This window comes from Nesoenas mayeri, assembly GCF_963082525.1.
Source record: "Nesoenas mayeri genome assembly, chromosome: 1".
In the NCBI taxonomy this organism is placed as follows: Eukaryota; Metazoa; Chordata; class Aves; order Columbiformes; family Columbidae; genus Nesoenas; species Nesoenas mayeri.
This window is the reverse complement of record NC_137541.1, coordinates 7038262-7055255: the sequence shown is the minus strand read 5'-3', so window position 1 is coordinate 7055255 and position 16994 is coordinate 7038262. Positions and strand designations below refer to the sequence as shown.

Sequence of the window (16994 nt, the reverse complement as noted above, 5' to 3'; positions counted from 1 at the left end):
TTCAAGTCTGTTTTTTTTTTTTTTATTTTTATTTTTATTTTTTTTTTACGAAATGAAAAAATAAAATCCAAAACAAAACAAAACAAAAAAAAAAAAACCAAACCCAAACGAACAAACAAACAAAAAAAACAACAACGGAAAAAAAAACCAAAAAGAAGAAAAAAAGAAAAAAGGAAAGAAAGAAAAAACATTTTGCCACAGGTTGTTTTTAAATCCTATCGTTAATTTATCTAATAATAAATTTCAGTCTTGCATGAATGCAGCAATGTTTTTTCACATTGACTTCCCAGAATTCATAGCTAGATGAGGTCACATGCAAATTTCAAAGGTCAAACTAGATCAAAGGTCAGTAGGAGAACCAAATATGATGTGAGGTCAGAAAGACATCAGAAACAATGACGGGACGATGCCACAGGGACATGCTAGGCAAACGATGGGCTAACGGGCATGGAGATGTCTAGGGAAAAAACAAGGAAGAGGAAAACAAGTTACATAGAATCTATGCAGCACAAACAAAATCACTTTTATGGGTGCAGGAGAAAACTAATGCAAATCTTTTATCAGTAGAGTCTATGAGCCGTTCGCGTAATTTGCATTAACTTACAATACTTGTCAACAAGAGCACAATGGAACCCCAAAAGAATCCATCTGAAAGGAATCAGAGAGAATGGATTCCTCTTTGGGGAGAAAAGAGAGGAAAGAACCAGTTTCTACAAATGTAACAGAAAAGTACGGGGAGGGAGGGAGGGAGGGAAATAAAAGGTCAGACAACCGAACTTTAAACTAGGTAATGGAAACTACGGACAAAATAACCAGACAAATACAAACAAGAGGATAAAAGCATGAACTGTAAAAGGTGTAGGGTTCAACAGTGAAAAAGCGCCCATTCTTGGCACAATTACTCTAGAGACTACTTCAAAGGATCTAGCTAGCATAGAGAGCTGCTCTTTAGGTACCCAATAAGTTAACAATAGGCAATAAATAACTTCCATTATTTCTGAGGCAGTAAAAATTTTGTATAAAAATAGAAATGCTTTTTACAAATAAAATTTACAGGCCTGTGGCTTTCTTTTTTTTTTATTATTATTATTAAATTTATCTCTCAAGAAACATCAAGTATTGTCACTCATTTTATTTTTTTATTATTTTAAACCCTGTAGCTTTAGAAACAGATCTCTAAATCTTTTTTACATTAATCCTCTCCAAAAAAACAAGAACTTAAAAAAAAAAAGTGAAATATAAAGACGACCAGTGTAAAATCAGACTAATATATAACAATACGTTGATTCAAACAACGACAAAAAAAATCGAATCTTCTCAAAAAAACAAGTTGATGTAGTGGAAAGACTTGTTTCAATTTTTGTTGCAAAATAAGTGCTTCGACTGGCATGAGGCCATTTTGTTTAACCTATAAACTGCTGGTGCCACCCTGGTAAAATACGATCCATCCGTAGAAAACAACTTTTATTGTGTGCTAAATGGCACCAGGGTTCACAGAGTTAAATTGCACATTTTTTTGTGTGTGTGTTTGTGTATGTGTTGCTTTGAATTTCAAGACGTTTATTTTTTTTGTTGTAAAAAAGGAGATAAATTATGCTGCAAAACAAAATACAGTAACACAACTCAGGAATTACTTGGCAAGGAAATGGGAGCCAAGTGCAATAAGGACAAGTGGGGAAATGGAAGTGGTAACTGTAAAAATAACTGTCTCTTGGTGAAGGTTGGCTATATGTTCTCTCTTAACCCCCCTGCAGAGGACAGGTTTGCTCATGGGACTTACCCTAAGAAAGCTAAAATAAGAGCAGTAAGCATCTGGGGTTAAGATCAGTAAGGTTTGCTGTCATTTTTGGAGCGTTTCAGCTGAACCTTCAAGCGTTTCATGCCAATCTGAAAGCCGTTCATAGCCTGGATAGCAGCTTGTGCAGAGACTGGATTGTCATAGCTAACAAAACCTACGAGACACAGAACGGAGGCGGGAGAGAAAGCGAACTATAGGTTAGAACAAATGTCAGAAGGCATTTTGTTAGGATTTTATTATTACCATTTATTTGAAACATTTACTTTCAATTAGTTCTTTGATCACACTTCACATCCCATTTCCTCACCCTTTTCCTTTGCCTTCCCCTTTACCTTCATAATATTCCTTTACTACCTGCGATGCAGTTGCTCGGTTTTCGTGCAGTTTCCAATTTGTTGTTTATCTACCTACCTTAGAGACTGAAGGTATTTATTAGTGTGACACTTTTCAATGTAACATCTAAATACCTTCCAGTCTATTAGGAAGTATTATTAGGCCAGTCTGCAGGTGTGAAGCTGAAACAGAAAGTCTGGTTATGAAAACAAACCCCAATCTTAGATGCCTATAACCATGTGCACACCTGAAGATGAGTTCACGTGCACTGGTCCTGTGTGCTTTGAAACACTCACCTCCTTGGGCTTAGCCCAGGACAGTTACAATATTAATATTTCGTATTTTTACAGCTCCTTCCAGTTCAAGCTCTCAAGGTACATTAAATGTTAATTAATTCAGCCTCTTGGTCCCCAAAGGGGTATGCGAGCATCGAAATTAAGCAGCATTGTAAAGACAAAGGCAGTGCTTGATGAGAACTCCAGATCTTCTGCTCCTTGGTTGCAAGCACTAACTAGGGGGATAATACTTGCTTGGGTGATTCAGAATGTCTGGGCCTGGCTCAGCTTTCTTTTCCCCGGGAGACTAAAAATGCTCTGTTCATAATGGACTCAAATCTCCCTGATTCTGGAAGCTCAAAATTCATTTTCATATCTTGGCCTCCCACTTGTAATTGCAAAGCTTTCCTAACTGCCTCTGCTTCCTACAGCTCTGCCTAATTGCTACTGTACTCAGCCTACTATTATGTGTCTGCTTTGAAATGCTCCCTCTTCTTTCCACTTGAATTTGCCTCAATACGTACCCCTTCCCTCTGTTAAAGCATAGATCCCACACACTTTGTTTTTCAGTCCTAACACATAGGCTTCTGGGTGCCTCTCTTCTACCAGCTTTCTTCATTTGTGCTTAGTGCCTGTGTATCTTTCTGATTCATAACCTCTTTTTACCACGTTTTAACCTGTTCTTTCATGGCTCTTGCTTACCTTGCACTGCTGCCCTTTTCCATCTTCAGCGCCAGAATGATACCCTTTCCCCATTGTAAAGAAAAAAACCCCTCTTATTAAGTCATCAGGCCTTTGTCCAGCTGCTCCATTCCATAGACCATCCCTATGGTTTCACCTTAAATAAGCTTCACCAAACTATTTAAGTTAAGACTCTTCTCTGATGATACAGGCTCACTTCTGTTCCTTCTGCACAAAAACACCTCTCGCTTAAATCTCTGCAGACCTTCTCCTGGCCAGACGATATGCTCTGCTCACGTTGCTCTGCGATTGATTATTTGTTACCTCCTTAAGGGATAATAAATATTCCTCCATATCTTCCTCGGTTTTAGTAACTCTTGTCACTTCCTCACTTTCTCCGCTAGATCATTTTCTTGTAATATTACCGATATATCCCGAGTTGCTTCATCACTCTCTAACTTTCCCCTATTTTTTTCTAGGAGATCTTATCTGTTTACATGATTCCAATCACTGGCTTAGCACTGCACTCCTATATTCTCCCATCAGCTCACAGATCTCAGCCTTGATCTCTAGGATCACCTCAGGGATAGAAAAGAGATCTATGATAAGTTGGAAGGCAGCTGTAGCACCTTCCAGGTGCCCCACAACTGAGATGTAGCTGCTCTTACTACCCTTGACAATTCAGCATTTTCCTCTACAGCTTTCCTGACCTTTACTTTGTTCTCTTAAGTGCATTCAGAACTGTCTTCTGCTATGAACTTCTCATCACCTTAGTTCCTTTTCTTCTTAGCTAGTTTTAGCCACCTGAAAGTTAGGCAACTCATCTAAACTAGTCACTTAGATGGCATCCGCGAATGGTGAATGAAAAGAAGCAAGTGTGCCCAGAGGTGGCTTTTCCACCCACCATTCATGTCTCCAGTTTAGATACTTCCATTGATGACAAAAGAACAATTAAATCAGGGCATGATTATTTTGCAGGGGGGTGAGACAAGTCACCTGATTGTATGTCTCTTTATTAGCTTCCTTGACTCAGCCACAGATTCAAACATACAACTTCACTGCTGCATCGGTGGCATCAGCCTTTATCATTCAGTTGTTATTCTATTCACAATTTGTCTCTTTACACAGAATGCTGCATCTACATTAGCCTGCTACACTTTCATCTTCTCCCTTATCAAGAACCTTCATTTATAAAGCTTACAGAGGAATCTGGCAGGCTCTCCCTTTATTTATCCTTTTCTGATTGCACCCAATCCTCATTTTTTGTCTGAATTTTCAAAGACCCCATCATGACGATTCTGATTTTTGTTTTAAAACTCTGGGTATCTCTATAATCAAGATAAATATTTTTAATCATTCAAGTAACAGTTTTGCTATGAGGCAGACTGCATTTATGCACTGATATCATTGGGTTCCCCCTCCCCTGCCTTGCTTTTACATCTCTCATTTCTGTTATTCTAAGATTTATGAAAGGTGAGAGATAAGCTTGAAGGGTGAATGAAGAGTCTCCTGAATCAACTAGAGCTCATGAGAGCTCATGGAAGGGCACCTCCAGGCATAAACAGACTGTCTTGTCATCCTCATCACCATTTAATCTTTTGAGCATTCTTTCAAGGTGGACAAAAAAGCAAATAATGCCCAAGTCCATTTTCTGCAAAGAAAAGCAATTTTTCATTTTGAGCAGCAGTGTCACATAAAAGTTCATCGCTGTATATTACTACCCTGTGACTCACTAAGAATGTGCCTTCCCTTCCCAGTTCTTCCAGTGGACAGCCTTGGACAACATTTTCACCTTTCTGGTGTTTAACCTGTCCTCATCTGTAATTTGACTTCCTGGAAACTCCAGAGTAGAAAGCACCAAGCACATGCAGAACATCATTACCATCATTATTATTATTGTTATGGAAAAAAAACCCCAAACAAACCAGCCAACCAACAAAAACCCAAACTGTACCAAGAGCAATAACCATCAACAATACAGGAAAGAAATGAGTTCTTCAAATGCACTATTGTCCTAGTGTTTGGGTAGGAGGACAAAGAAAAAATGAAGCTTCTTAAAACATAAATATGGGACCAAACCAACAAATAGCAGATTCTTGCTAATAAAGCTGAGGAGGTACATACAGAGTACACTAGTATGTTAAACTAGCAGGATTAATTCTGGCTGTGCCTGTAATTAGCAGCATCACACAGGTGGTCACCTACTGAATTAGAAAATCTCAACTTCCTCTGCCACTGCAGTACTTTTTGGTTTTAAAGCAGAATATCTGGGGAGGAAGAATGAGAAACTGAAATATTAGTGAAGGCTGACTAATGGCAAAAGGACTGAGGGCTCCTCCATCTGTTGGGTGTTGACTCCTCCATTTCCCTCAAACAAGGTAACCTCAGTGCATCACCCTGCATTAGGTAATTGTGTTCTACGAATCCCGATAAATGTGTAAGTAGGTAATCAAAGAGTAAAAGGAAACCCACAAAAAGCAAGTGTGGAAAGGAAGCTGAGGAACTTATCTGCCTGCTCAAAGTAATTTACATTCTTTCAGCAGTCACCACAATGGCTGCATTTCAATTGATGTAGCTTGATTTGACATTTCATCAAGATTCCTGGAGACCTCAACAACAATTTTGTCACCCCAATGTACTAACTGAACTACCTCCAGATCTAGGGAGTCCCTTTCAATTCCACTTTTCAAATTTGCTACAGCCTCATGGACTGTTTTATCCCATCGCAAAAACATGCTGGATTATATTAGTCTATACATGAACAATTTTTTGTAAAGCTTAAAGAGGTGAATGCTTCAAAAGTGAACTGAAAGACTAAGGAAAAATGAAGAAAGAATGTCACATCCTTTCTCTGAACTAACTTTCCAAGTGTACTAAAGGCTTGTTTTCAGGTGAAAAACACTCAGATTGTGGCAAGGCTTGAATTCCAGTGCATTAGGTTTTTCTGAGTAACTTGACGTATCCACTTCATGTTTGGATCCTATCTGTTTAGATAAATTCAAACCCTTTCAAGATGGGTTAAAGCCCAAGAGCTGTGGGGCCCTTGAATGGCCCTGGTGGACACAAATCCCTTGACAAATACGTTTTAACAAAACCTAGATTTTAAAAAAAAGTAATGCTATGCAAGCTAAGAAATATGTATCATGGTTAATGGGGACGCTTCAAATGGGGACACTTCAGAATTAAGGGATGGAGCTGGGCAAAGGGTAACACTGTCAGTACAAAAGGGTTTTGGAAACTAGAGGGTTGTCTGGACTGGTTACTCTCATCATACAAACAGCTGTGTTCCTTCAATTTGGGAAAGAATTGTCACTTTGTGGAAGCTCAAATATTTTAGGTCGAACCTTATAAAACTTATCTTTAAGAGATTCTTTCCTCCTCTTAGACCCTCCCCATGTCTTGCATAGGACCACAATTATTAGACCAATGTTCTAATAGATTGCCACTCGCTGACATTGTGTATTCCACTCCATCAAAGCACTGAGCTGGTGCATCTATGCTATTCAAAAGACATCAGCCCACTTAATCAACCCTAGAACTTATTTTATGCCAACACATCATCGTCTCCTCTGTTGTGATCTCATTTTCTGGCAGGTCAAAGTGTTCTCTGGGAAATGTGACACTGATCTTGTGAGGCTCCCTTCATCCCTGCCCTAAGGTAAGGGGAGATGCCACCTTCATAGTGCACTGGAGCCCACCCACAAAAGCTGGAGCTGCATATCCATACATCAAATGTCTGTAAAGCATTCTGAAATACAGGTACACACCATTCAACCACTAATTGCAAAATCTTGTACTTAATTCAGAAGAAAGAAATTCCTGTAATGTAGAAGTAATGGGTTAAACATAGAGCATTTTAAAGTGTCTTAGCTATACAATAGAGAGTAATTATGTATCCATAATAAGGCAGTTTAATAGTATAGTAAATGACATTCCCCCACATAGGGTGTAATTAGTTTCATGTACTTGACACATTCATGTGAGATGTCAGACTGGAAGATTATTATTGTTTTTTCATATCCAATTCTTAGTTAGAACTAGTTTGTCTGTGCATCTTCCTGCTCATTTGAGGATTAACAGTCGATTATTTTTGGAATGAGATTCCAGTATGACATTTCTCACATTGCTGTTAATTTTCTTTCCTGGCCCCTTTTCAGTACAGTGCATGTGGTTTTTACTATTCGATTTATTAAATTTGACATACCAAAGCACTTGCTCAGATTGGTCTGTTTGTCAATGAAGACTTTAGCAGAGATAACATTTCCAAAAGGCATGAACATCTGCAGAATGTCCTGGTCTCCAAACTCCTGGGGGAGGTGGTAAATAAAGAGGTTTGCCCCTTCTGGACCTTTAGGAAAATAATAATAATTAAAAAAAAAAAGGTAGGAAAACAGCTATAACAAGTGTTTTATTTAATATATATTTCCATAATACTTACGGAAAGTGGTCGTCAGAAAGCATTTCACTTTCCGACTTTGAAGGAATAAACGCAAGTGCATCATCAAATGAACAGAGCTGAAATGCAGCTCTTTAGAGCATCCTATCTTGAAAAGTGTTTACCTGATAACTCTAAGAAGTTAAACTGCAGCCTGTTTCTTCAATTTATATGTCTTTCAGTATAATTAGGGTTAGGAAAACAGGTACACAATGTATTGCTCTCTCACAATACCCCAAAAACTGCACAAGGAGTCCTCTGCTGCCTCAAACACCTGTATGGGTTTGTCGGTTTAATTCTAGTTGTGGGAACTTATGGAAATGCAATGAGCTGAGCTCAGATTTGAGTATCACATATTTAAACTCAGAGGGCAGGAAATTAATGGAGATGGGAATAAAAAGGATAAGAGAAAGCAAACCTTGTGACTTGGAAATCAGTGAAGTCAGAGGGAGAAAGATACTCAGAACTGAATTTATACTGGTTCATTTCAAAATGACAGCCACCCCCCCTTTTTTTCTTCTTTTTAAATACAAATTCCACATAAGAAGCCCTGTCTCCTGGAATAAACTTTGTATAAAGTCGGTCTTTTAAAAAAGTTCAAAATGAAGTACTTGGTTGAAACAAAAGTGGCTTCAGACAAAGCTGAGTTTGCAAAGAAAGGTGCAAACTCAAAGGTGCTCTGAATATTTTTCTTACAGCCAAAATTTGAGATACACATTATTAGTGCTGTTGGTTTAAACACTCCTCCTAGCACTAGTACGTTATTTTTCTCCCCAGTTCAAGTTCTCCTTTATAATAACATATTGGAAATGAGCAATGGATGCCAGGAAGAACATGATCTATGACAGAGCCAGACATGTGCCCTTCCCATGCAGACAGCAGTAGCATTAGGGGTACAAAAAAGGAACAAACATTCCTGATAAAAACACATCTGGAGTAACCTATTTGAGTATTCCCTTGGAATCTAAATGTGCCTTAGAGGTTTTCTCTAGAGGAAGAGAAAAGTGCACATCAGATTTATGGAGTACGTTCCACACAGCCATGAAGCCTCACCTCTCATATTGAAGAACCAGGCTGGCTGCTTGCTCTCAGCCTGAAGGAAAATGTTGCAATGTTCGCCCCAAAGGAGAGGATAATTGGATTAGAAAAGAAAATGTTTTTAAAAGAAACATTTTTTTTGGGGGGTGAAAAAAATAAAAGGGAAAAAAATTGGCCACCTGGAACATATTCCTTCTTACCCCAAGGAAACTATCCTTTCCAGAAAATAATATTTTTAAAAATAGTAAGAAAAAAGTTATTGAACAATAGTTTAGAGCATATTCATGAGCCAGTTCACTGTGCTTCAACATTTAATATTTAGATAGCTTTTTTTCTCTGGTATTTGTTTATCCTCAACCACTCCAGACTCTTCAGCATTCCATCAGAAATCATGTTAAGAGTCAAAACATAGTTGTCAGTACTCGGTGATGGAATTTACTCAAACTTAACCCCTTACTAACAGAAACAAAACATACAACAAAAAAGACTACATTTTAAAAGGGACACTGCCAGTTCATAAAAATACATAGTAAGCCTACACTTGATATGAATGTTCATAAACAGAAACAAATTAAAATAGTTAGAAAAAAAATCAAATCGTCCTCCACTATGTATCTTACAATGACACCAAATAAACAATTTTTTTCTCATGTTAAATAGTCTGTTGTCACTGACCAAAGTGTGCGAGATGAAAGCAGAGAACGCACACAAAAAAGAGGAAAAAAAACCCATTTCATTTTAAATAATCCATGCTATTAGCAGTAAATGAAGTAAAGAATTCAGAGAAAACATATTTTAACTCCAGTGTTCCTCTACAATAGCCAGCCATTGGGGAATGCCCAATTTGCCTTCCTAGGAAGACAGTACAAGAAACTGTTCTAAAAGAGGATAAAAAAATGTCTCCTGAGGATATTCTCCTAGGTTTATTTCTAAAGCTTAGGCCTGGCAAAAACAGTAGTGACAATATAGATACAATCTCAGAAAGCATGTGATACTTTCCTGTCCTTCTGGAATTAGCGAGAAATTAGGATGAGAGAAGAGAAAGCAACAAAAACAGAAAAAAAAGAAAAAAAAAGCCTGGGAAGTGTGCAGGGGAATGGAAGAGGGGAAAAGGGTAACCTCATTTTCCTAAACATCTTGTAATTAGTATTCATTTATTCTTAGCAGTTGCTTCCTGAGGTTTATTTGCTGTTGGCGCAGGGAGAGGGGGCAATCATTCACTTAGTTACTTCCTCACAAGACCCACAATTAAACAAAGAACCACTCAAAGCAAGAACGGATTTTGTCATTAACTCAAAACCTTAAACCTAATCAGATTAACTCCATTATCACAGATAATGGAAACCAGAAGAGAGAATGGAACCCATAACAGGATGATTTTTGTTACCTGTGCCTTGTTATGCGGTAGGTAGTAAATGCTCTTATATAAGAAAGGATGATCATGGAATCATAGAATGCCCTGAGTTGGAAGGGACCCACAAGGTTCATTGAGTCCAACTCCTGTCCCTGCACAGGACAACCCCACAGTTCACACCATGTGTCTGAGGGTGTTGTCCAGTCTCTTCTTGAACACTGTCAGGCCTGGGGCTGTGACACCTCCCTGGGGAGCCTGTTCAGGTGCTCCAGCACCCTCTGGGTGAAGAACCTTTTCCTAATGTCCAACCTGAACCTCCCCTGGCACATCTTCCTGACATTCCCTTGGGTTCTGTTGTTGGTCACCAAAGAGAAGAGCTCAGCGCCTTCCCCTCCTCCTCCCTTGTGATAAAGCTGTAGCCACCATGAGGTCTCCCCTCAGTCTCCTCCAGGCTGAACAAACTGTGTCTTTAGCTGCTCCTCATACAGCATCTCTTCCAAACCCTTCACCAACTTTGTAGCCTCTTCTGGACACTCTCCAGTATCTTTATATCCCTTTTATACTGAGTTGGACTTGATGATCCCTGTGGGTCCCTTCCAACTCAGGACATTCTATGATTCTATGCCCAAAACTGTACACAACGCTCAAGAACTTCACTGGTCAGTAAAGTATAACTTAAAGGACAGATTACATTAGACGTTAAAAAAAAGTAACAATACTAAATAGCAGAAAACTGAGAAAAAAAAATAAATTAAAGATTAGGCTACTCGAGGTCCTTTGTTAAGCCTCTGTGAAGAAACAAAGCCACGACACTGCTTTCTCTTCGTCTGCTCGGTGCTTACCTTCCTTCTGGCTGCCCGCGGCGCTTTGCTGCTGCAACAAGCTCTGGCTGTACAGGGTGGGCAGCGCGGCGGCCGCGTACTGCTGGATTCCTGAGTAGGCCTGGGTGAGCGCGTCCATGGTGCCGGCCGTACCGTTCGTCAAGCCTGTTGCGCCGAGTCCTCCGTTCAGGGCCGCCATACCTGAGAGCATTTGAGCAACTTTACAAAAAACCCAACAATAGAGAAAAGAAATTGCACTTGTTCATTAGTGCTTTCCGAAAGGCATTGGTATTATATGACACTGACAACGACAGCGGTGCATGCAGCTCGGCACTTCACCAAATGGGACTGAAAACAAAGAAACACGACTTTGGCGCCAGGATCACTTTTAGCACAAGGGTTGCACAGTCAGACGGACTCGCATGCAGCCTGCTACTGGCAAGTACCACAGCTCGGTGCTCCCGAAAGCCTCTCTGCACACCCTCCTTGACTCTCGTGCTGCTGCTGAGGGTATCTGAACCTGGGAGAGTGGGACACGTTCGACCTGCATCCTTGATAAGTGGTCACTCGGAAAATGGGAAAAAGCAGTCTGAGAGGAAACCAACTCTTTCTGACCAGGGTCATGACTACACCAAGTCATGACTACACCAAGTCATGACTACATCAGGAGGGTTTTGCTAATATAGAGTTAGCACAGAACTCTGATTAACAGCATTTTGAAGCGACCCTCCGTACAATTATGGGCTTCATTCTTTAGTTCTGTGGTAGGACGATGGACTGTGATGTTCTGCACTTCCACCCACCTCCTCCAGTTACCCTAGAAGAGATGAAGAGCATCGCATCTGGAGTGACTAAAAGTCCTTCATCGGGACCAGGCATCTTTCACAAAGAAACAAATGCATTCAGTTCTAGCAATGTCCTTCTTCTCACTGGAAGCAGAGCTGTTTCATTTTTTTTTTTCTTGAAAGTGATTCTACATGCTGATAGATAACATTAATTTAACTGGGATGACTGCCAAAGAGGAAATTTCAGACTGGATTGCTAGCTGTGCAGAAAATGGCATCCCTCATCCATGCAAACAGTGTGGTCTGCAAAAGCAGTTTTACTACTCTGACTCTATGGTGGACAAACTCCTGGGCTACAGCCTCTCTCCTTTCCTGCTATTCATCATAATGGCTCCTAAAAGTGCCATGTTAAACTCAACAATGTCAACATGTATTTTTTCCAGAAATTCCACAAAACCGCTTTTTTCCTGTTAGAGCTACAATGTCTTTGGCAGCCAAAGGGGTGGCAGAGTTCAGAGCCCTGCTCTTTGCCAACACCTCTGACTTGTGTCAACCACAGCGGTAAGTTCCCATCAGGACTGAAAGTTAAGCCACATTTTCTGCAAAGCCAGCTATCCGGTGCTCCCCAGTTTTAAGGTGAACAGCTCACAAACAACTTAAAAGGGCTTAATCAGACCCCTCAATGTACAGTAGACCAGTCACCAGAAAAACAGGACATCCAGAACCACTGATGACCAGTTTTTAGACATTGACTGTCTAGTGTTTAGGTTGGGTGAAGAGGTGGCTGGTCAAGCCGTATTAAGACTCAAAAGATATGAATGTTGAAGAGAAACAAAGGGCTTAATTTCAGAGCAATAACAAGGGGTGATATGTAAATTGGAGAAAAGTGAGGAAATTAGGCAGATGACACTTTATAGTGAATTAACAATGAAATCTGTTATTAATAGACTGGGAAACAATCTTCAAGGAAGTGGCATAAACCTCATCACATGAGTAATTTAGAGATAGAAATAATACTGCAGGGAATCATCCTGCATTGACAGGGGAGGATAAAGATGCTGACCTACTAGTTTTGTTCCATCTCTTATGTAGATTTGAAAAGTGTATTCCTATGAGTCTCTGATAATCAGGACAATTGCTCAAGTGGCACCTTTTTGGCTCCACCAGAGTCTGTGCCAATTAAGAGAATTGTACTGCATAAATTATACCTTTTGATATTACTACAATTTGTGTGACTAAACACTTGACAGGGATGTGATATTCTTAGCCTTTCCTTAATAAAATGTCTCGCACTTTGAAGATTTCTCTTTCCCCTCCACTTCAGAGCATCATCATATCCTGACAGGAGGTACTGGCTGCCATTGCTTTGAACAAAAATCTCTGAGTAAAAAAGAGCTAGACATTTGTTGTATAATGGCTCCAGTTATAAAACAAAAACTTGCAAAGCAAGACAGCTTGTGAAGCATCCTATATCTAAAAGACAGGAAAATGAAGATTCAAATAGTACTGCTACTAATTTCATCATGAGCCTGACCTTAACCTGCTCTGCTGTTTTTGTATTTAGGTTTGTGTCATTGCTTGCATGGGTGTACACACAGCACTGGTTAAACACTCCTGATAAAGCAGCTTGTATCTCTCCTTTTATTATAGTGTAGAAATAACTTGATAATAGAGGAAGCATTAGGATAACATGTTATCTTTTGTGAGTCATCAGGCTATTAGATAAACACGCTTTGTGTTGCAGTGGGCAGCATCCTCCCCCTTCTTTCACTTAGAATCAATAGCCCCTTCCTACCAAAAGATTTCAGATTAGCAAACAGCCAGACAGCCCCTGCTCACCGCGCTGCTCCTGGGAAGGGCACTGCTGCTGCTAGCACACGTGTCTAAATACACTGCCCTCCTGAGCAAAACATCTGCAGAAAGCTTTCAGCATTTTTTTTTCTATCCTTCCTTTATACCCTTTTATGAAATCTGCAAGGTCCAGGTGCAGTTACACATCTCTGCCATCTCTTTATTATCTCTACCAATGCACTTCAGTCTGATATTGAACTGTGGTCCCTTCCTCACTCTGTGAAATAACCTTTTGCAGTCTCTCATCTATGGCCTTCTACTTTTTTGAGTTACTCTACGTCATACAGAAGTGACAATGCTTGGCAGGTCCAAAGGTCTCTCAAAGTGTTTTCCAAGCACCTTCAAATCTGCCATGAATAGTTTTATCTCCATTTTACAGATGTAAATATGGGGGCAGAAAGGCTAAGTGACTGCCTTGGGTTCACACACAAATATTGTGTCATAGCTGTCCAATATCATGAATCCATGGTGTCCTTTCTTAATACAAAATAATCTCTTCCTCTCTTTATCAATTTTTCCTCATTATTCGTAATTCTTTTTGTTAGCTGCATTATTTAAATGTACTCGACCAAAGGAGACATTCTAAGGTTTTGTCATTTAAGGTTTTAGAAGCTTCAAGCACAACTGAGGGAAGACTGGGTGAATCTCCATATATATGGACAACTGTTGCCAAACCCTTGGAGACAGTTAAACTTACCATACTTCCCTTTCTTTAATTTTTAAGGCGTCCAGACACCTTTCTACAATGCTTCTCTCTACAATGAGAACATTATCAGTCTCCACAGCCCAGCTTCTTTTTCATGGACCCAGCCAGGATTCAGAAAACAAATACAGGTTTACTAGTGAGCTCAGCCTGGAAGACATTCTCCTTGTGGTTCTCACATACAGAGCAGGACATGACTTCAACAGAAGAGCACCTCCTCCAACACCTCTGTGTGAATCAATGCCCAAGCCCAGTGCCACCTGCTGACTAATTTTTGGGTTAAACTCTGGACTTGTGCTTTGGATTGCTCTTGTTAATTCCCCAGTTAGAAGCATGTCACTCAATTCCAACTTCTCTGCACAATTACTCCAGGAGCCTCCATGACCAAATGATGCTTGAACGTTGATACTAAAGCACTATAAACATGGTATAGTGTGAAACATCAGATTCATTCAACATGAAGTTTTCCAAAGGCAAACTCCTAGGCAGTTTTGAGTGTGAATGACTGGATCAGACATGGTCACTAAGAAAAGCACTAGCTTGTCATTAACATAGACAGGGGAGGTTGTTTTAATTTGAACAATGCTTTGCTACCATTAGCATCCCAAGTACCCAAAATTGATAATCAGTGTCAACTTTTTGAGAAAAACAGTGCCACAACATTGTGTTGTGGGGAAGCAGTTTCCTCTCTTTAGATCTCTCTCACATATGTATATACATAGACAGACATATCCACATACATTTTGTAAGTGCTATAAACATACAGATATTCTAGTCACCTACAATCTCTGTGTCCATAAAAACATCCATGAAGAAAATTTGGGACTGAAGCCACTCTTGGTGTAAGTCCATGGAAGCAATGGTGGCTTAAAATAAGCTGAAATTTGGTACTAGGTTGTGTATACGTCATTAATACTTCAAGTGACACACGCAGATAAGTTTGCACACACATCACCTTGAAATACTTGCTGAGAAAATGTAAACTATTTGGTTGTGACCTAGCAAAAAGTGTCAAAAAGAGTGCAATGGCTCCCACACAAAGTCAAGAGCTTATAGGTGACTCATTCTTACTCAGTCTTACTGAAGGGATCATTATCTTGGAGTGCTTCAGTGTGCCTTGGTCCGTAGTACTTGTGGGAGGGAAGGAGTGGGATGCCATACTCTGCTCTTGATTATTGTGACCTCTTGTACACCAAGTAAAGCACAACGAGTGTTTATTGGGAAAGGGTATTTAATGATTTCTTAGTTATGATAGGGTAGCTCTCCTACTAAGAGAGCTCATGAGAGGAAATAAATTAGTTTTTGATGCATGCCATTTTCAGTGGCTTGCTTTAATACTAATGTAATAATAAGAAAGGAAACAAACATTGGCCATTTTAGGACCTAATACTTACTTCTCCTAAGTTGCTCTTGAGTCCTATTTACTACGAAATACACATGTCCTTGCCAGAAGCAAGACCTGTTTTATACAAGACCCCATGCAACCACTCAACATTGCTACATGGACATCCATTATCCCCCTTCCTTCCCAACTCCCAACAATGACAACCAGAGATCACAGAACAAAAGAACTGGGTGAGCAGCCAAATAACACTGACAAAAAGGACATCATGCACAGCATCAAAGTGAGCAAGAGATACTGAGGAGGACATCCGTTCCTGGGGGTACATTATGATGGGTCATGGACTGGCAATGACCAGATTCCTTGCATTATAAAAGGAAATGCAAGGAGCAACAGCAGCTAAGAAAAAAGGAGAGGGAAAATGGATCTGGACAAATCTCTTCTATTGCAGGCAAAGGTGAAGTCATCATAGCAGAAACAATAAAGAAAAAATCCTTCTTCTTCAGGAAAATGTTGACCAAGGCTAAAAAAAAGGAAGAATGTTCTAAAAACTCTTGGCATCTACCTAGCTGGAGATGCTAAGGCTTGTTTCAGATGTCACAGGATAGATGTGCATGCTCTGGAATTACAGGTGGCTGACTGCATCATTCTCTTATACTTGCCAATTGAAAGCCAAAGACTTGCCTTCATTTTCAAAGTATGTTGCTCTCACGTCAATTTGATAATTCCAATAGACATTTTTAAAGGATTGCCTCCATGGTAAACATTTTTCTTATCACTGCATTTCTGAGTGAGACTTTGTACATTGGGACGATACACCAGTTGTCAGACTCCCTAAATAAAAAAGGAGCCTCTCCTATAACCGAGATAACCCAAATCCCTGGTGATATTTCTTTTACCTTTCATACACCCTGCAAGAAAAGGAGTCTGTGCAGGGACCCAAGGGACTTCACTTTGCAGTTGACTATGTGACTCCAGAACTGCATAATGGAACTAGATCAACTTGACCCCCTTATTTTGTATACAGATTAATAATAATAATAATAATAATAACTTTACAATTGGTAGTTTTTTGTGTCATGATAATTGGGGAAGGCTGTCCACCACAGCAATAAATACTCACTGTTTACGGTACCTGCTAGTGCATTAATATTATTCAGTCCAACAGTGGCTCCAGCCAGTCCTTGGAGAGTACCCAGAGAAGTCAAAGAATTCATGGCCGCACCAGCTGTGGAATTAGCAGTTGATGCAGCCACTGAAAGGAAAAGAAAAAACAAGGCAAAATTAAGGTCATATTTTGCTTTTTTTTAGTTGATCACAAACCAGCTTATAATAATGCTGAGCTCAACAACAGGGCTACTTGAAAGAAAAAGAAAACGAGACCAGTAGACTAACCTTGATCAAGATAATAATAGCATGTTTGTTCATGGAACGTGTTGATAAGCCTTGAGCTGCAAAGCTGGATCACAAAATTCAGCATAGTGCTATTATTTGCAAACAATACAGAAACAGTAAGCATGGGATCAATCACGTTCTCAGAAGTTTGTCAATCAACCTAGCATTCCAGGCTAATCAGCT

General features: G+C 39.7%; 1 protein-coding gene across 13 annotated transcripts in view; it reads right to left on the bottom strand.

Moving 5' to 3' along the window:
* Nucleotides 1–1824: 1824 nt before the first annotated feature.
* The window catches only part of CELF2 (CUGBP Elav-like family member 2), a gene marked incomplete at both ends in the record, with an annotated part of 370914 nt that continues 355744 nt past the window's right edge, over nucleotides 1825–16994 (bottom strand). For 3 of the 13 annotated variants that reach the window (XM_080352320.1, XM_080352317.1, XM_080352311.1), the window contains 4 exons: nucleotides 1825–1952; nucleotides 7292–7435; nucleotides 10757–10936; nucleotides 16540–16671. In XM_080352320.1, the coding sequence (XP_080208446.1) occupies nucleotides 1825–1952; nucleotides 7292–7435; nucleotides 10757–10936; nucleotides 16540–16671 (584 nt within the window). Of the gene's footprint in view, nucleotides 1953–7291; nucleotides 7436–10756; nucleotides 10993–16535; nucleotides 16672–16994 lie in introns of all 13 variants that reach the window. The other 10 variants (XM_080352319.1, XM_080352316.1, XM_080352321.1 and 7 more) reach the window with 5 other exon arrangements.